The sequence below is a fragment of the Eleginops maclovinus genome, chromosome 12 (assembly GCF_036324505.1).
Source record: "Eleginops maclovinus isolate JMC-PN-2008 ecotype Puerto Natales chromosome 12, JC_Emac_rtc_rv5, whole genome shotgun sequence".
Taxonomy (NCBI): Eukaryota; Metazoa; Chordata; class Actinopteri; order Perciformes; family Eleginopidae; genus Eleginops; species Eleginops maclovinus.
The window spans coordinates 7312223-7332890 of record NC_086360.1 but is presented as its reverse complement, the minus strand read 5'-3'; the positions used below and the strand labels follow the sequence as shown (position 1 = coordinate 7332890).

General features: G+C 39.4%; 1 protein-coding gene across 1 annotated transcript; it reads right to left on the bottom strand.

The window, feature by feature from the left end:
- Window positions 1-1397: 1397 nt before the first annotated feature.
- Window positions 1398-20467, bottom strand: cnot6l (CCR4-NOT transcription complex, subunit 6-like). The gene is made up of 12 exons (XM_063897301.1): window positions 20304-20467; window positions 17747-17868; window positions 16506-16692; window positions 14914-14999; window positions 14402-14491; window positions 14167-14235; window positions 13027-13184; window positions 11686-11840; window positions 11178-11329; window positions 6817-7044; window positions 6273-6475; window positions 1398-5100 (listed from the first exon to the last, which is right to left on the bottom strand). Exons 2-12 carry the CDS (start codon window positions 17856-17858, stop codon window positions 4879-4881), a joined length of 1662 nt encoding a protein of 553 aa, XP_063753371.1. The 5' UTR covers window positions 17859-17868; window positions 20304-20467; the 3' UTR covers window positions 1398-4878.
- Window positions 20468-20668: the final 201 nt, after the last annotated feature.

The window sequence follows — 20668 nt, the reverse complement described above, 5'->3', positions numbered from 1 at the left end:
TCCCCCACGACTACGCCTCGAAATCCTGTCCATGAATATCACAAACAGGCCGGGTATCCTCGCTTCCAATTGTGTTATTCATGGAGTCTTTTTGAACCAATCTTAGTCTGGCCCCTTACCTGAGACCAATTTGCCATGGGAGACCCTACCAGGAACACAAGGTTCCAGACAACACAGCCCCCAGGTTCATCGGGGCACACAAACCTCTCCACCACGATAAGGTGCTGGTTCTGGTTTTGTTAATTGACATAATGAAATAAATTAACTTTTCCACAATATTCTAATTGATTGAAATGCACCTGTATATAATGTCCTGTGCTATATTTTGTTAAGTTAAATAGTGTCTACTTGTCTAACGGTTTACTGATTATTCATGTACATAGTCAACTGTATATATACATATAGATATAACGCCGGTTCATTTTTATTTCTACTTTTAGAATTGTTAATTTCTTATTTTGATTTTATTTCTACTATGTGCAATGACTTGTATTGTATTATGCTGCTGCGACACAAACATTTCCCAGTCTGGGATCAATAAAGTATTTCTCATCTTATCTTATCTTATTACATCGTTTTTAACCTGCAGCTGTAACTGTCTTAATAATTGTGAAAAGTGTGTATTCTTCGTCAGAGGAAAAACACAAATTCAGCACTTCTGCCCACGTAAGACACTCATCCTAACAGGCAGGATGATGCACACCCCGGCTTTCACAAAAAAACAACCCTGCTCTATCTCAGTTTATCAGCTCTCACCCCGCAAAGCTGCATGTTTCCTTTCCAACCAAATGCTCACTGACTGCTTTCTCCCATCTGTGGCAGAGGCTGTTTTGATTGAAAAACCCCATGTGGTGAAGAGGTGCTAGTCTGGAGTCAGAGAACAGAAACTTAAAATCGTTATTACACATACAGTAAGTGGTTGAACTATAGATGTTTAAAACCCTAACCACATTCCCCCCCCCCCCCCACATGATTAAATCAAATCTGCTGATAGGCAGTTTTGAAAAAAACAGCTTTGCATTTCTTGTTCATCCTAATTCTTGAAATTGAAAGATGCTTTAATGTGGGGAAAGAAGGATAGAAAAAGGAAAGTTGTTTATCAAATTGTCAGTGGGAAGACTACTTTTTCCATTTTTAGTCATTTTATATTGGCATCAAAGAGCTAATTAACCTATAGTCAGTTGTGCAAATGATCAGCATTTACTGAAAATATTCATGATACACCATTTAGGAAGTTGTGTTGACATTGTGTATACTTTTTTATCACTTATTTGGCATTTGTGGTGTTTTTAAATTACAGATGAATAGATGTCCAGAAAAGACTTACACAGCATCCTTTAGAATCCTGTTTCCTGTGATAGACATGTAAAAACATAAAAATGACAACAAACTCTTCCTCCAAATGATAAATGCTTTTAAAATAATCCTCAGGCATCTCATTGGCCACAACAGCCCATTGGCCATAAACCTGTGTAAAATACAGTCATCTCTTTACACAGAAAAACAGCCTCAAAACAAAATCACCAGTGGAAAACACAAACAAGTGAGAGCGTACGTTTCAGATATGTGGAAGAAATGATTTGTTCCTCGATGTTATACATACAAAAACATGTTTGATAAAAAATAACCCATTCTGAGGGGAGCAACAATTCATTGGATGGATGGATGGATGGATGGATGGATGGATGGATGGATGGATGGATGGATGGATGGATGGATGGATGGATGGATGGATGGATGGATGGATGGATGGATGGATGGATGGATGGATGGATGGATGGATGGATGGATGGATGGATGGATGGATGGATGATGGATGATGGATGATTGAATGGATGTGTACAGAGATGAGAAAGATGGATGGATGGATGATTGGATGGATGTGTACAGAGATGAGAAAGATGGATGGATGGATGGATGGGTGGATGGATGGATGATTGGATGGATGTGTACAGAGATGAGAAAGATGGATGGATGGATGGATGGGTGGATGGATGGATGATTGGATGGATGTGTACAGAGATGAGAAAGGTGGATGGATGGATGGATGGATGGAGGTTAACCTCTGAGTGTTTTAGTCTCATGGGCAGTGCGGCTTTTGGATACATTTTACAAACTAGGCACGTTGTTTGTAGAAAAAGTATGCGAGTTGCACTTTACAGATACAAAATAATCAGGGCAAATGCTTTTAGGTAATGATAGCTGGATATTATGTGGAAAAGGTAGCTGTGGATGTTGGATGATGTGTGTGAAGAGAGTGGATATTTAAGATGTGTAGTGGAGAAATAAAAACCATCAAGACAAACTGCTTTTAAAACCTAGAACATTTATCTTTTTTCTCAAAAACGTGGTAATACTGAATTGTACAAAGTACCAATTGAGAGACTGCATGTTTGTTAGAGACAGAAAATGCCCGTAGTTTAAAAACAAAGTTTGACAGAGAGCAGAGTTGTCTCCATAAGAGTACTGATGTGGTATTCACATGAGTGCACATAGCAAAGAAAAAAAAGTTTAACCACAGGTACATCTTTGATTTGTATGCCCCTTAATCTGTGAATGGGACAGACACCCGTTATCAAATGCAATTTCACTTATGAACAGCTGTTGTACAAAATCAGAAAAGGTCCGTGAGTTCAGGAGTGAAGTATAGGCCTCGAAATGCTCACAAATATAGGAGTATCCGTAAGTGTTAGCATCAAATCATCTGCAAATGAGCAAAGCTGATACTGCCGTCCACGGGTGAACTCATCTGTCTACGCTATAAAGCTGAGGTTACCCCATTTATCCAGAAATGAGCGAAACTGAGCCAATTCTTTGACTTATTTAACTAATTCGATTTCAAAACATCACTATTTCAAAGACACCTCGGTGTGAGAGTCCTTCTGCATAGGTGGGGCTGGGTATCAAACCTAAATACTTCCTTTTGTACCAATCGATATCGAGACACGTTAATGAATGAAAGCTGGCATCAAATATCTGACCAGATTTGTTAACATTGAACCAATTCTTTAGTTGAACTGTTGGTGATTTAAATCAAAAGACTATTTAAGGTTTGCCTGATTGTGTGTAGACCAGTGGTTCCCAACATCTTTCGCCAAATTAAAGCCCATGCGTGTCCCTTTGCTGCCACCTACTGCATGTCTCAAAGTGCTTGTCTGCTTGGATTTTAAACAGCTTCTGGAGAAATGTAATTAAATCACGTAAAATAGAACGATTTTTATTTTTTGCTGCCCGCTGCCTCATGTCACCAGGTTTAAACATACAATAATAGTTGTATTGGTACTGAAACTCAGTTACTGCATCAGTATTGATACCCAGTCCTATCCCATCATCCCACATTGATACTACAGCCTCTTTTAAAAGCGAAACCACAGCTTTTTCAAGTCAATAAACAATATTTATCTTTTTGCACCAGATATCCAATTGATATTTCCCAAGTTATCATTTTTTCTTTAATTTAGAAAAGCAGCAGTGATATAAAAAAAAAAAAAATGCTTCAAGGTGTGGGATTTCTATGACAACAACATATATGAATGCGAGTACATATATTACCTGTGCTTTATAAAGAATTTCAAACCAATAGCTTCCTGTTTGGTTTTGCTCTTCAGTTTGAGAGGTATGTTGGATGCATAGCATAGCCCTGAGTTACAACTGACATAAAGGGCTATTAGATCTAATAATCTGACACAAACACAAAGTCAACAGGGTGTAGCAACAACCAATCTGATGCTGAGCTTTTAGTAAATACATTCTGCTGCCGCTCACGAATAACTGATACGATTCTTGAAGTTTTTTTTCCTTTCTCTTGCACCATGAAATACATGTTTTGATATTGTGGACAGAGCATAAGTCACTCATTTAAGGGGAATCTTTGGCCAGTCAGGTGAGGGGAAATAGGACGATACTCTTAAGACCGTAGGTGTTTGAAAGAATGAATTCAAAATCTTAAAGTATATTGTTGGTCAAAGACTAGGGGGTTATTTGTTTGCAATCTTTATAATTATTTGGGATTTGAGCTCTCACTTTGACTGAACAAATTGTATTACTACATCATACTGCAAGGAACTCACTGTTTGCAGATGATGCGACTATAATATTTAGCAATGATAAAAGGGAATTATTGAACAAAACTAAACCAGAGAAGGGAATGTAGAAACTAAGATGCATTCACATAGCACCACGAGTACTTAAATAGCCAATCAGTACTTGTTAACCTTAAAAATTGTAATTTTCTCCATATTCAATTGAAATAAGTATTTTGGCGTTTCTCTGCTGATCACATTTAAAAATATATAGACCTCTGTTTACAAAAACTGCAGCTGTAAACAAAGCTTTCACATCTGTGTAAACATTTCCAATTTTCCCTGTTTCTCGTGCCGTAAAAAAACCTGTCAGTTAAATAAGGAGTGAAAGCAGGTTCCCGTTCTATAGACTCCAACAGGTTGTACATGCGATGCAGCTTTAGTAATATGTTGTGTTTTACTCTAAAAACTTCTGTGAAATGTCAAAAAACACCTAAAGCGGATGACATCTTTAAAAATTGGGTAGTTTAAGTTAAAGGGTTCTTGTTGTAGGAGCAACATCTACAAGCTTGTATTATATAAGGCAAAAGAAACAATTGACATTGGGGGTCACCATAGCAACCTCATCCCAAGCCCAACATTTTGGTATGAAGCCTTTCAAGAGGAGAACATGTAAAAAAACATTTACAGTGTGCAAAAACAAGAGGCACAACAAACGGGCAAATACTTCACTCCTTTAGAGGGGTGTCTCAGGGTCGGATGGTGTCAGAGTTTTAACATGAACGGTAATCTGTACAGAAGGGGAGGGGGGGCAGTGTTCTGAAGGTGACGCAGGAAGGGGCTCTCTCAGGCTGCACTACCTGTGGACCGGCAGGTGCAGCCCGTTGAGGGGGGGGAGCGGGTGGGGCAGGGGAGGGTGCAGCTCCAGCTGGGCCAGCAGGGAGAAGTGGTCCGAGGGGATGTGGGGGTGGGGGCAGCCGGTGATGCTGTTTTCGATGAGCCACTGGCTGTCCAGCGGCCCCATCAGGCCCAGGACACTCATGTGGGTCTTTGAGAAGAAGATGTAGTCAATGACGCCCTGCAGACACAAACACAACAGGTGGTATGAGCTCAAGGGGGGGGGGCATCCAACTTTAATATGATGCCATATGGGACGGAAAAGACTGTAAACTGAGTACTTTAGAAACTTTATCCGACCACACGTTAGAATATTACATTAGAATCATAGAATGAACAGATTGACTCTTATTCTGAAAGAATTATTGGATGATATTGACACCACTCTGATGTAGACCAAACAAGAGGCTAAAGCCAGGAGGCTGTTAGCTTAGCGCCAATACTGGACAACATGGGAAATAGCTAGCCTATACCTTTCTCCACTCACTGCCCTCTGTTTAAGGTCAAAGAGAAATGTGTATTTATTTTAATTTTATTTATCAATAATAAAATGTATATGAGTAATCAGTGAGGTCCTCGTAGACGTTCATGAATCTGTTGGTTCTTCTTTGATTCTGTAAGAACCTCTGCATGTTTAAGGTTTTGAATAAGGGGGAAGTCCATTGCTACTGATGAAAAAGCAGGAGGAAAAGTAAATGAATCTGTGTGCCTGCATGAGTCATTAGAAAACAAAGCAGTAACCACAAGACTAACCAGCACTGTGGTTTATGTAATGGCTCAGACACACTCATAACGAAACAGAACATTCAACATAACTGAATCTAATCAACCACATAACTGATACATTTATGACAATTTCTAATTTCCTGTGCTACAGACAGGTTATTGGAACATAATGTAGTGTTGTTGCAAAGCATTGGCTTCTCTGTTTTTGCCTGCAGTGTACCGGAGCACTTTTTGATTTTCAGCCCCTACATTTTGTGGTTGCAACAGTCTGTTTCTTTATTCACTATCACATGTGGCCTTCAAACCTGACTTCAAGGCCAAACATTAGCTTTAAATAGCTATATAAATCACTTTCACATGATTTAGCTCCCTTACTACAAAAACCTTATTGTCATTATTCCTGAACATTTCCCTGTTTTACTAACTTCTTTTTTATTGTTCAAGGCAGGTTTATGCTCATTTGTATGCGATCTGACAATTAATTTGTTAAGATGTGTGCTAATTGAAACCAATGACCGCATGTGACTACAGGCAACATACATCCAGAAGTTTACACCTGTGCAGCCAACATTGGAAAATAAAAATCCAATTAGCTGTTCAAACTCTCAGACAGACGGAGCTTTTTACCTTAAAGTCATATGTGTAGTTGGTGTAAGGCATCAGGTTGCTGTCGTAGGCGCTCTTCAGCTGGAAGCTGTGTGTGATGCTTCCGTCTGAGTTGCCGTTCTTGCCGTTGCAGTTGAAGTTGGTCAGACACTCATTGTAGCGTAGCTCCTTGAAGTCCTTGTGGTTGTCGGCAACTCCTCCATTGCTCAGGAATTCCACCACACCTGTTTCATTTCAAAAAGGTAAAGTTTTCATTTCAAAAGGAGTGCCACAGTAATCCAGCAAATGTCTACAACCAAGATTTCAGGAGTTTTCTTCAACAGGCACAAGCGAAAGGTTATAACTTTTCATTTGGAGCCCGTCAGTGACAGAGAAAAGCACTTTTTATTGGACGCACATTTAAGGAGGACGATTGCCCGAAGGATTACATTGCAGACTGTCGAGCAGCTGGACAATTCTCTGGATTTATTGTCCAAATTGCTCACTTACACACAAAACATTGAAATGTGATTTCCAAGTGGAACAATACTGAACCAAGGTCCCGGTAAGGAGTGACAGTCCCTACCGGAGTCGGGCAGTGAGTTGAGGTCAGCACACAGGACGATGGGGATAGAGGACGGGTCGGATGTGGGCGAACCGGTCGCCATGGAGCTCGAAGCCCTTTCAGCGATGCTCTTCAGCTCTGACAGGAACATCATGGTTTGGATCAGCTTGACGTCCGAGTACTCGGGGTCCCAGTGCATGTGGGCGTTGGCCACCAGGATCAGCTGCCTCTCCTGTGGCAGCTTCATGCCTAAAAACAGAAGAGTAAATTGGATTATGCAACAGACATGGAGCATATAGGGCAGGGGTGTCAACTCAATTCATCGCCATAGCATTATGGTTGCACTCAAAGGGCCGGTTTGAACTTTAAGACAATATAAATGTATTATAAATATAAAATAATTATTGCCTCTGCATTGGATAATTATTAGTTTTGGTAATAACTACATCTGAAAGCTTTAGTCTAAGGCAAATAATTGCAAGGGAAAATATGCAACAATTGTACAATTTATTTAAAAGATGAGTTTGGTAGCATTAACACATAGTTGTGCACTGACATATGGTGCACGTAGACACAGAAATACTGTATGTGGGAGCACACTTACATTTCTCTGTCTGTTAAATAAATCCCATGAATTTATGAGATTAAGTAGCCTTACTTTTTATTATTTTTTAGATCAAGCACTATTTAAGTATTTATGATTTGAATTTTGCAATATTTGAATAGCCTGAAAGACTTTGAAACCCCCTGTTCCAGACCCTGGTGTATCGCCTGTCATTCATTGTTTTCAGAGATGAGGAGGGGGGGTGAGGAGGAACAGAGAGGAGACGGTGATCGCGGGAGTTTTCCTCCTGCCTTCACAAACTTTACGCACATATTTACAAGTATTCATCGTCTGAATATAGAGAAAACTAATTCATAAGCTGCAAGTCAAGACCTCACATCTTTCTCATATCACAAAAGTGGAAATAACCGTAATGCAAGTTTTTTTTTAAATGTGTGTCTCTGAATGAGATGTAGCGACAGCGGACTGACAGAGCGGCACATTCTGTGAGGAAGCAACCGTCTGTCGGTTCTGGTTCCGGTGTTTCTTGTCTTGGTTGCTGAAGCAGACTTTGCTCCGTGTTTGGTGTCGCTGTGCCGCTGTAACTAAGCTCTGTCACTCACTACTGCTTCACTCGACAGTGACTGAAGTCGCTTCAGTGCGCATGTCAAATGTCAGATGAATTGTGGGACATGTAGTTTATGAGCAACGAGCTTCTGTAAAGCGGCGTGTAGCTGTATAATAACCGTATTATATTCTTTGAAAACTCTCGCGGGCCACATATAATTGCCTTGAGTTTGACACCTATGATATAGGGAGTGAAGAAATAGTAGAATTAAATTCAACTTTCAACAGTCAACTCTTAGTGTAGAACACCCTCCAAAAAACCCTAACATGGTGTTATTATGGCGAGTTCAGTGACAGTAAAGCACAGAGCGCTGATGCAACTTCAGAAACTCAGAATGACTCTCGCTGTAAAAATAAAACCATTTAAAGGAAGCACCGCGTTGGTTTACAGAACGTGCGTGAAAGAGGAGGAATGAATCAACCACCAACAGGGAAGTTACACTGTTCTACACATGGACAGTGTTGGGTGTAACGCGTTACAAAAGTAACAGAGTTACAGTAATGAAATTTGGGTAATATAATACCTGTTACAATTCTCAGTAACAACATTTTAACCTGAAATTATGTGGTGTTTTGTTTTTAAGAATTCACCAACATTGCGACACATTCCGACACCAGAGAAATAATCGTGCCGGTAGAATAGTAACTCAGTAAGCCTTTTTACTATTGGTTAAGAGGACTGCAGAAACAGATACGCAATGCAGAGCTGCAGGCTCACAATGCAGAGCTGCAGGCTCACAATGCAGAGCTGCAGGCTCACAATGCAGAGCTGCAGGCTCACAATGCAGAGCTGCAGGCTCGGAGAAAAGAAAAAGACAGGAGTGCGCGCAGGCCGAAGCAACAGAAGGTAACTTTCTCTGGGTCTGCTGCTTCAACCCCGAGAAGTTCAGAGACTCGTGGCAGAGTGTTGAAGAAATGCAGCCTCTGTCTTCTGTGGAATCTCGAAAGTGAGTACACTCCTCACATCTTTGTAAATATGTTATTATATCTTTTCATGGGACAACACTGAAGATACAATTGATACAATGTAAAGTAGTCAGTGTACAGCTTGTATAACAATGTACATTTGCTGTGTCCTCAAAATAACTCAACACACAGCCATTAATGTCTAAACCGCTGATAACAAAAGTGAGTACACCCCTAAGGGAAAATGGCCAAATTGTGCCCAATTAACCATTTTTCCTCCCCGGTGTCATGTGACTCGTTAGTGTTACAAGGTCTCAGGTGTTTTACATTTGGTGTTATCGCTCTCACACTCTCTCATAATGGTCACTGGAAGTTCAACATGGCACCTCATGGCAAAGAACTCTCTGAGGATCTGAAAAAAAACTGTCGCTCTACATAAAGATGGCCTAGCCTATAAGAAGATTGCCAACACCCTGAAACTGAGCTGCAGCATGGTGGCCAAGATCATACAGCGGTTTAACAGGACAGGTTCCACTCAGAACAGGCCTCGCCATGGTAAAGAAGTTGAGTGCACGTGCTCAGCGTCATATCCAGAGGTTGTCTCTTGAAAATAGACGTATGACTGCTGCCAGCATTGCTGCAGAGGATAAAGGGGTGGGGGGTCAGTCTATCAGTGCTCAGACCATATGCCGCCCACTGTATCAAATTGGTCTGCATGGCTGTCGTCCCAGAAAGGAGCCTCTTCTAAAGATGATGCACAAGAAAGCCATCAAACTGTTTGCTGAAGACAAGCACACTAAGAACAAGAATTACTGGAAGCATGTCTTGTGGTCTGATGAGACCAAGATAAACTTAATTGGTTCAGATGGTGTCAAGCGTGTGTGGCGGCGACCAGGTGAGGAGTACGAAGACGTGTCTTGCCTACAGTCATGCATGGTGGTGGGAGTGTAATAGTTTGGGGCTGCATGAGTGCTGCCGGCTGTGGGGAGCTACAGTTCATTGAGGGAACCATGAGTGCCAACATGTACTGTGACATACTGAAGCAGAGCATGATCCCCTCCCTTCGGAAACTGGGCCGCAGGGCAGTATTCCAACGTGTTAACGACCCCAAACACACCTCCAAGATGACCACTGCCTTGCTAAAGAAACTGAGGGTAAAGGTGATGGACTGGCCAAGCATGTCTCAAGACCTAAACCCTATTGAGCATCTGTGGGGCATCCTCAAAGGGAAGGTGGAGGAGCGCAAGGTCTCTAATATCCACCAGCTCCGTGATGTCGTCATGGAGGAGTGGAAGAGGATTCCAGTGGCAACCTGTGAAGCTCTAGTGAACTCTATGCCCAAGAGAGTTGAAGCTGTTCTGGAAAATAATGGTGGCCACACAAAATATTGACACTTTGGGCCCAATTTGGCCATTTTCACTTAGGGGTGTACTCACTTTTGTTGCCAGCAGTTTAGACATTAATGGCTGTGTTGTGAGTTATTTTGAGGGCACAGCAAATTTACACTGTTATACAAGCTGTACACTGACTACTTTACATTGTACCAAAGTGTCATATCTTCAGTGTTGTCCCATGAAAAGATAGAATACAATATTTACAAAAATGTGAGGAGTGTACTCACTTTTGTGAGATACTGTATTTTGGTGAAAGTAACTCAAAAGTAGTGTAACGTATTACATATCAGAGACAGGAATAATGTAATGTAACTCATTACTTTAAAAAGACAGTAATAAGTAATATGTACTGTATTACATTTTGGAAGTAACTTGCCCAACACTGCACATTTTTCTCATCCTATATCGATCCATAGATCGACATTTAATGTCACCACTGACACCTTGTGGCAGAACCACTGCAGATATTCCTGTGTTACTTTTATTTATTTAGAACTACTATTGTCAGATTGTTGATCATAAGGTGACTGCAATAATATTGATTTCTTTTTGGCCACACTGCTTTTACTAGGGCACCACCCTGGATCCTTGTATCAATGTTATAAAAATGACTTTTTAACAGTTTAACTTTAAGTTACAAATGTCTGAGGGTTGATTAATGGAATAACTGTATTTATTACTTATCTATTCAGTTATGAGGATCAGGATTGCTGTCGTTCTCTGTAAAATATGTGGGTGGTGGTCTGTTTAACAAGACGAGCAATAAAGACATCACCTCTCTAAATGTTCAATTCAAAGGCATTACTAAAAAGAAGAAATATTGTTCTGGGAAGCTGGACTACTTTGTGGCTTAAAAAGTGTCGCCAAGGGATATTTATGTCAAATGCTTTGTTTCTAGAAATGGTTCTTACCATCGGAGAACATATCCTTGTTGACCTCGAGCAGAACGGCCACCCCGATGTTGTCTTTGGTCATCACGCGGTTCAGCATGACCTCGGAGCCCTCAGAGTTGGCCATGGCCACCTGGTTGAACTCCACAGTGTGTTTCTGGACCAAAGTAAATCTGCAGGAGTATCCATAAAGTGCCATTAATATCCATGGAGGAGAGTACAGTCTCCTGATGTAAAATCCCAAAGTTCCCACCAGTGGATGTTTTCTCTTCCACAGGGAGAGAGAAACCTGTCATTCTAGTTAAACAATTGTAGAGGTTTGTTTTTTTCATATTCAAAATGTTCTATAACCTTAAAGAATCAAAGTCCATTCATACAATTGAGTAGTCCTCTCACACACACACACTTGACTGTACCCAGTCAGACCAAAAAAGTGGTTATAGTCAGTTTAAAATGGACTTAACGCAGAACGAAATCTTGGATATCAAAAACCACACGTATTTGGATTAAGCATATTCTGTAAACTCACTTCTCGGTCTTAAAGAACACAGCGCAGCCGTCCACGTGTTTCCTCTCCTGTTCAGAAACCAGTTTGGCACGAGACTTTGGGCAGAAGTAGCCATCGTAGCCGCGCTCCTTTAGTGTTTCCAGGAACATGGTGTAGTACTGCTCTGTCTCCACTTCCTGCAGACACACAGGGCAAGAAATGTCACCTAAAAGAGTCAATGAAACGCATGTGCAGAGGAGTAAGCAGGGGCCGAATATCAATGGGCCTGGAGTCGGGAAGGGAGGCCATATTTTCCTTTTCAGCAAAAAGACTAAACAGTATCTATTTCATTTGTTTTAATTTCTACTTAATAACTTAAGCTTTCTCTCGTGTAAAAGAGAAAAAACATGTTTCTATCCTTCATTTTGATGCAGCAATTATAATAAATAAATAATATTAAAAGTTTCTTTGGTTAAATTAAAATAGTAATAGTTTGAGTGAACCCTGCATTTCTGAATTGTATATTTAAATAGCTAAATAATGTGGTTTCAAACACATTTGGCTCCAAACTACCACCAATTATTGTAACGTGAAGTTCTATAATATGTTTACAGATGTTGTTCCGGATTTTCTGAAATTCCTAACCTTCAAAAATGTCTACCAGTGGATATCATTATAGTTTCAAGGAAAGTGAATCACTGAAGCTTACCTCTATTGGAACATAAATAAGTTGAATAGTTTAAATACTTAAAAAAGTTATTAAAGAAGTTTTGATGTGTGGTCCTTCACTTTGAAATATCGTAACAACTAATACATGAATCACAATCCAATTTTATGCAGGCATTCAAGGTCGTTGATAAATCGCTATTATTATGGGGATCCTCTGTTTACCTGAAGCTTCATCAGCAGGACCAGAGCTTTGGTTTTCTTCTGCCATTTTTTAAAAATCTAGTGGATCGATTGGTTAAGAAATTTGCTCAGATAATTCCAAAACATTAACCCCACTGAGTTTGGTGAACCCCTGACATTTCTTTTAGTGGCAATGTGTACAATACTTAAGTTTTCTTAAGATTCCTGCATATTTCATGACAGCCACTTTGCGTAAATAAAATACATCTCTCCAAATATAATTTATTTCGAACCTCCTTTACATTAAATATTATAATGGTCGCAGCCCATAATGAACAAATACATATCATTGAGAAATAATAACAAACCCATTTAACATCGTCACATTCTGAGAAGCAAAGTTGACTTTTTTGAGCACTTTAAAATATGTGTCATATTGTCGTCTGATTTGTTTCTGTTTCTCTGGAAAAGAAAGTCAGCTTTAGTAAAAAGATGAAACCCAGGAATCACTGAAGCAACGTCTGCTTCGTTCACCTGCAGGCTGATGATGTCAGCGTCGCAGCTGGTGATTTCCTCCATGATGCCTTTCTTCCGGTACTCCCAGTTGAGGGCCCAGGATGGACAGTAGCCGTACAGCTGTCGGGTGGCGTACTTGTCGCACAGGACGTTGTAGCACATGACGGTAAACGCGGCTGCAGAGAAACATTTAAAGAATGACTATCGTACAGACTCTAGACTCTATCTTGTTATCTCGTCCGTCCTTCAGGCCTATTCTTATTAAATGTGATATCTCAGAAGTGCCTCCAGAATTTCTTCAGAATGACAGGAAACATCCAGTCAATACCATTCGAGTTGCAGGCCATAACCTGAGCTGCCACTCGAATGGTATTTTAGCTTATTAAGCAAATACTGCAGGTCATTACCTAAAATTGTATACAGAAATAAATGGTAAAAAATGTTAAATAAAATGGTAAAGGACGAAATTAAGTACCTACACTATATAATGTAGGATGAGGAAGGTAGGACATCTGCCTAACGTCAAAAATAATACGTTTCTAATTGTTTTTGTTCCACTCAAATTCTGGAACAGCCAAAACACATAACACTTTTAAAAAAAAAATACTTCCGCTCTTAATGTATGTTTATGTGGGCTTCTTTATAAAGAACACAGCACATTCATGACGTGACAGAGCAAACACAACTGAGGGAGGGTTTTATTTTTGAGCTATACGAGGGAGGGTTTGTTTTTGAGCTATACGAGGGAGGGTTTGTGACCTTTCTTCCTTTCGATTACTAACAATTAAATAATGTCATCTTGTCTAATGATGTCATTTTTTTGTTTTTATTCCACTTAATTTTAGAGGCATGAAGCCAAACAATACGTCAGAGCTTTGGTCTGGATTGTCCTCCACAGAACTTTTAAAATAATCACTATTTTGATACTTTTGTAGAAAACCTATCTGATACCTGTATTTGCTTCTTTTTTTACTTCTCTCATTATGCTTCAGGTTTATATCAAGTTTATCTTCATTATCTTTATATGAAAATCTAACCTGGGGTACTTTTTTTATCCTTGCAGACCATTTACATGCACACAAACCCACCACAGGAAAAGGGAAAACCCAGAAATCCCCAAAAAGCATAATGGGGTTCCCTTAACTCCGCTGAACGTACCTGATGGGCTTATTTGGTCTCGCTCTTTCAGAGTGATCCACGGCCTTTGTGGGAGCTGCTCTGGGTGCACTGTAAAGGAGCAAGGTGGGGGAGGGGAAGAGGTATGAGTGCTCACTGTCTGTGACAAACACAATAGTGTACCTGCTATCTCACACCTGCTCAGGTTTACAATTAAGTGCAGGTTCAATATGCATGAGTTCTAGTAGCCGTGTGGAGAGGAGGAGCAGCTGTTTACCTGCTAGATTGTCAAGCATGTAGTTCAAAAGCTTCCTGGTTCCGTCCGACTCCTGGTACAGATTGAGGATGTCTTGGGACAAAGGGTTTCCTGCAAAATCAATCATATCACAACCTATATATACAAATGAAAAGCAGTGAACATACCCAAGCCGATTTCACCACCTGACAATACGTTTGAGGAAAGGACTGAAAAGAAATAATTACCGATCTAAATTCTATCCAAGCTTTAATATGGACTCAAACTGCAGGAAGCATAATATTTGTTACTGGTGAACTACGGAGAAGTAGCTGCAGAGACATACTGGTCTATAAATTATTTTCTAAAGACTTGAAAAAACCTGATTTATTTGGTTAAAAAAGGAAAAGAAATAAGTTTTCACAACATGGTCATTTAATATATTTCAATGACAATGAGAACTATGATGCTAGAATCACCAATCCCTCAATTGCAATATCAGTCCAAATAACTGCAATTAGATGTATTGGATGTAATAAAAAGAAAAGTCTCACCTTTCAGCCCCAAGGTTTGTAACTGGAAAAGCCTCCCGAGCTCATAAGGAAGAACTCGTAAAAGATTGTTGTTCAAAAGCAATTCCCTGCAAGAAAAAGGGACATCATATACGGTATCTTTTTGTTTTCTGTCTTTCGCAACTTTGACTAAACAATGCAGTAATTCCTTGTCACTGATGTATTCTCACTACTGTCAAATCTATCACGTTCTTCTTTGTGGTCACTTAAATGAGGTTCTCCATGGCCCAGTGGGATAACTACTCCTACTCGCTAAAATCATTATCCTCCTCTTATTTCTGAGTGTTTGGGCAATGTGTTTTAGTCACATGCCTCTGATTACTACGCTTTGGGATTTTTCCGCACATAATCCCTTGAATGAATCCAAAGAATATTATATTTTTTATACATTTCTCTCATGCCTTTCTCATCTTTAAAGGTACTTCATGGGCTTGCTCCACCCCCACTGCACCAATTCATAAAACAGAAAGATAATGTCAATAGAGTCACCAGATCAACCGCCAGAGGGGACTGCGTAGTGCAGTACAGACAAAGCAAGTTTGGACACACAGCCTTCTCAATTAGAGCCACCAATTATTGGAATGGTCTGCCCAATGAATTAAGGGAGTGTAACAGCCTTACAACTTTCAAAAGCAAACTCAAATTTTAGATTAGGGAACATCATATCTGTAACCACATACCAAATGCTTAAAGCCATGAATGTAATTTCTTACTTTTTGTATTCTTCTCTTTCCCTCCTTTCTTTATTCATACTGTAACTTACTGTACGCTGTAACTTTTATGTGGAGGGTGTAGTGAGAGGCGTGCATTGTCTGTGTCTGTTTGAGGGTGTGTTTAAGTCTTTTTAATTATGGTTTTATTTGTTATCAGTTTATGTATTTCTATATCTTAGGGTGCCTTTTAAGATCTGGCTAGGGACAACAGATGGAAATTAGCATAGCAGCTAACTCTGGCTTATTTACAGCAACTTGACTGTTAATCAATGAGCACTGTCCCTACCAACTAAATAAATAAATAAGACAAAACACACACTGAGGTGAAGGGAAGGTTTTGTACAAATACAGTCTTTAGAAAAATGTCATCCTTTGTGTAAATATTTCCTGTCCCTGTCATATACAGTATAACCAAAAACAAAATTAAAGAACAATTACAGAATAGCGTTGCTTGATAGAACAGGCACATAATTAAAAGGACATTTAGATATTTAGTGTTCACACAAGTCTGTCATAAAATAAATATTTGTTACTATTAATCCCAACCACTAAGAGAACCACTTGTAATGTAATCGAGGGGGAGAAAATCCACTGTCCTTGTCCTGAAGTCTATCTGAAGCTAATACACCTTCATAGCTACTTAATAATAAGGATTAAGAACCCTGCTTTGTAAGGATTCAATTCATATGATTAAAAAACACAGATCCTTATGTATTATCCACATCTTCCAGCCCTATCGCAGAATATTCAGCTAATCTAAAGCTCTGCAACAAAGCATAATGGTAGGTTCACTTTTCTGTCCCATCATATATATTTCCCTTTGGTTGAGCCTTGTGTCAGTCAGGTGTCGGTGATGCCTACCTGAGAGAGACCATGTTGCCCAGTTCAGCGGGCAGACTGCGGAGCTTGTTGGACGACAGATTCAGGTAGACCAGGTTGGACAGCTTGGCGATGTCGGGGGGGATGCGGCTCAGGTTGTTGTCGTTGATGTGCAGCACCGTCAGGTGGGTGAGCGTCCATAATGAGGTGCTCAGGCTCCTCACTCGTCCTGGAAAGACAAACAACAGACTGTCTTGAAAAGCAAATATTATTCCCAGATATCAAAAGCTTTGTGATCAATCAAACAAAACAAACTGTGGCACTTCAACATAATGAAATTGACTGAACTGCGGCGTTTCTGTTTAATTTCAAACCCTTTGATTTAATTTCATGCAAAAACAATAACTACATTCAGTTTTTCAGCCCAAACATACTTTTTTTTAGAGTTGAAAACCACGTGAAACAAAACCAAGAGCATCATGAGACACCACGCTGAAAGACTCTGGCAGAAAACTCCAGGGACAATGACTTTAATGAAGATAAAAATAATATTAATATGTAGAGATAAAAGCAGGGAGCTGATCATTTGTATCGACTTTTAACCAGCCAGCAACAGGTTGTTAAACATTTATACTCCCCTTCCTGTTCTACATTCATTCAGCTGTTATTATCTCAACCAGGGCGCCCTGTGGTCCTTTTAAACGGTGGTTTGGTAGTGAAAATCATTTTAATGATGTGATATACAGATCTTCATTATCCTAACCAAGAATCATTCAGACAGCCTGAATGTTTTAATTCAGTAGACTTTTATTTTTATCATTGATTTATCTGCTGAATGTTTTTCTTGATTGATATATAAATCAATTGAATAAGAAAATATCAGAAATATCAGAAAATGAAAAAAAGGCATTTTGCTAATAAATCACTGAAATTATAATTGTACTGTTGAAATAACTTCAACTTATTTGCTGTTGATTGACCTGCAAAACAACACATTTGAATCTGCATACCATACAAACTGTTAAAACCATGCAGCATATAAAGACACTGAATACAGTGTGAATGGGATAACAAGTGTCTTAATAATAATAGAAGCGCATCTAACTGTTTGCTATTAAAAGCAGAGAGAAAACTACACTCATAAAGGAGTAGCAACCTTTTCCTAAATGTTCCATATTGAAAAAAAAGATCCTGTCGGGATTCATAAACGTGGGTTCGGTTTGTCTGCACATTTGGGTTTTCTTTACATGGGATCAGTTTCAGAGACACATAGTTGAACTGACCAGAAACCTCGAGCTCGGACCAGTAAGACTTCTTCCCACTGGCCACCTCCTCCGCTGGCATGATGGTGTAACATCTGCGGGGATCTGGAGGATCATATTTTTCCTTTGGCATACCTATTAATCTGAAAAACAAAGCAAATAGGACAGATATTACAATCTAAAAGGAAGACACCTCAAAACACCCATTGGCTGCCGCTGAGATGGCACTCAACAGTTAACCTTTAAATAAAGGAAAAGGGATTGAACACAGTAACATCATATTATAAACTTACGGACAACAAACTGGTAATATAATTAAAGATTCCTTAATCAATTTAATAAAATCTAATAATACAAAAATAAGAAAATATTGTCTCATACTGTATCAATGACATAAGTGGTTAACACATTAAAGTGGCAGCTATGTTTTAGGCATCAAGTTAATGCTGTAACAGTTTTTCATTGATTAACTTGACAATTCATTTCTGGCTCATTTCACTGATAAAGTGAGTTCATAAATATGAAATGTACTAAAGATAGATGGTATCTTTTAAAGCGTGAAAATATTATAATTAAGAATATACAGTTGAACGGAATATGTAGCAGTCACTTCTATGACCCATATAATAAATTGACAGAGATACAAAACTTAGATTATCAGCTAATCCTTTCATTGAAAAAACTGGAAAAGATCAGAAGTTTTGCCTTAAAAACGACTCATACGATTAATCAATGTATGATATTAGTAGAAGTATGACGTTGTGCTTCTAAACTAAACTTACAAATGTATTATTTACATGTGACGATGTTGCAGAGGATTGAGCAGAAATGTTATTATTTTCCATGTATCAATACTAGTATGATCTTAGTAAAGTGTGACGCTGAATAAAACGTTAATGCCCAGCTCAACCAGACACTTAAACAAATGAAAGAAATTCCACCTTTACGTTTCAGTTGTTGCACTTTTTTTTAAAGGTCTATAAATGATTTAATCCGACCAACTAAAGAATGCACATTGTGGCCTTCAAAATAACTGGAGTCGCTTTTACGTTGACCTAGACTTTCAACTAAAGTGGAGCTGGGATTGATTATAATTTGGACTCTCTCTTATGTACAGCCCTCTAAAAGGATGTGTGGGACAAGGATTCTGGAACTTAATGTTTAAAAAACATTAATCTGATTTGTTATCCTATCAAGTTTTGTAAGACAAAAAAAAGTTCTAATTCCTTGTGTTGTCCTAATGTAACCTAGCACATCTACTCTATTAACAGGAACCAGCCAGTGTTATTTAAACTCCCCTGCTGTCAGTTTGCTGCCAGCATTGCTCGAGGGCACATGTGCTATTGCATTACTTGTTATTTATTATCCACTGACTTGTGAACCGCATGGATATGAGCTTAAGAAGTTGGCGAAGGGGGCAACAACAAAAACTGTGCCTGATATTATGCAGTTAGTTGCCATAACTTGTTTATACACTCATGGGCCACAAGTGAGCGGCTGCAGGCAGATATACTTTAAAGCCTGCTGGCAACAGTTCATATCACTATCATACAGCCACAAGTTGTTAAGGTGGTTTCCCACTCGTCTAGTGTTGAGAAAAAACATTTTAGACTCTGTGGGGCTCTGACAGACCACTAAATACTCTGTTAAAACTAAATGTCCTGTCTTCAAAATGTTACTCAAATAAAATTACAAAAAGTATTAGCATCAAAATGTACTTATTATGCAGATTGGCCCATTAAAGAATATTATATGTGTTGGTTATAATTATTGATCATTAAAGTGTTCTCAGAGCTGGTAAAGGTGCAGCTAGTTTTAATGACTTTGTATACTGCAGGGTAGATTGTGAATTTACTCCAGGTGAACTAAAGTCTGATTTAAGTGTTCATTATATTTCAAATCGACATCCAACACCCTGTAAAGTAACTAAAAGGTATTACATAAATGTGGGGGAGTAACATTACACCATTTAGCTCTGAATTGTAATGGGGTTGAAGTACAAAGTAGCCTAACATTTGTAAAGTACAATTCTCTCAAACTCAAAGTACAGGATTTGAGTGAATGTAGCCTACTTCGTTACTTTACACCAAATGGTAAACCCCAACTTGCTTTGCCAACTGTTATTTATTTTAGATTGTAGGGAGCTTTTGCAAATGGAAAATATGTAGCGATGGCAACTGCACCAACAGCTGAGTATCCAAACATAGCTGTAATGTCAAAAGTGACAAGCACCTAGCGCTGCATGGACCCGGGCCCGTTCACGTGAAGTTCGGCCAACCGCTCACCAGCTGTCACACCTGGCAGCGAGTTAAACATGCGCTCTGGTTATGCCAAATTAAACATTTGGAAACGCTCAACTATTAAATATCGTTTAAACAGAGGACGTACAGGTTAAAGTCCCAGCGAGCTTAAAGCACGGTGCTGGATTTGTTTGGCTAGCGGCAGCAGGGCGCACGCCGCCTCCTGCGGGGGTAGCCCGAGTTGGTATAAGGGGAAGCGGGTTTAACTGTGAAATGTATCCGAGGACAACATGTACAAAGTGTCCACCGCAATAAAACAAAGCCAGAATTGGTCTTACCTTCATTCGGGAGCGGTAGAAGACAATTTACAGAGGGAATTGTTAGAGACATGCAGACACGGCTGTTGAAGCCGATCAAACCCTGAATGTCTCGGAAACAGAAGGGAGAACAACAAACGCAGCTTCCGCTCGTGCTCCTCCGCACGCTACATGAACCCCCGGAGCCTCTCTCCTGCAATGTCACTTGTCAAGTTCCAAAAAAATGTATTCGAACACATGACACATAGTTATAAACTTAATAAATATAATACGTTGTTCAATTTGTTACCAAACTCTCTTTTAATTAGTATTTTTACATTGTATCATTTGTATTACATGGGAGTATTGTAGTTTTTATAGAACTATATATATATAGAAGCCAGTGG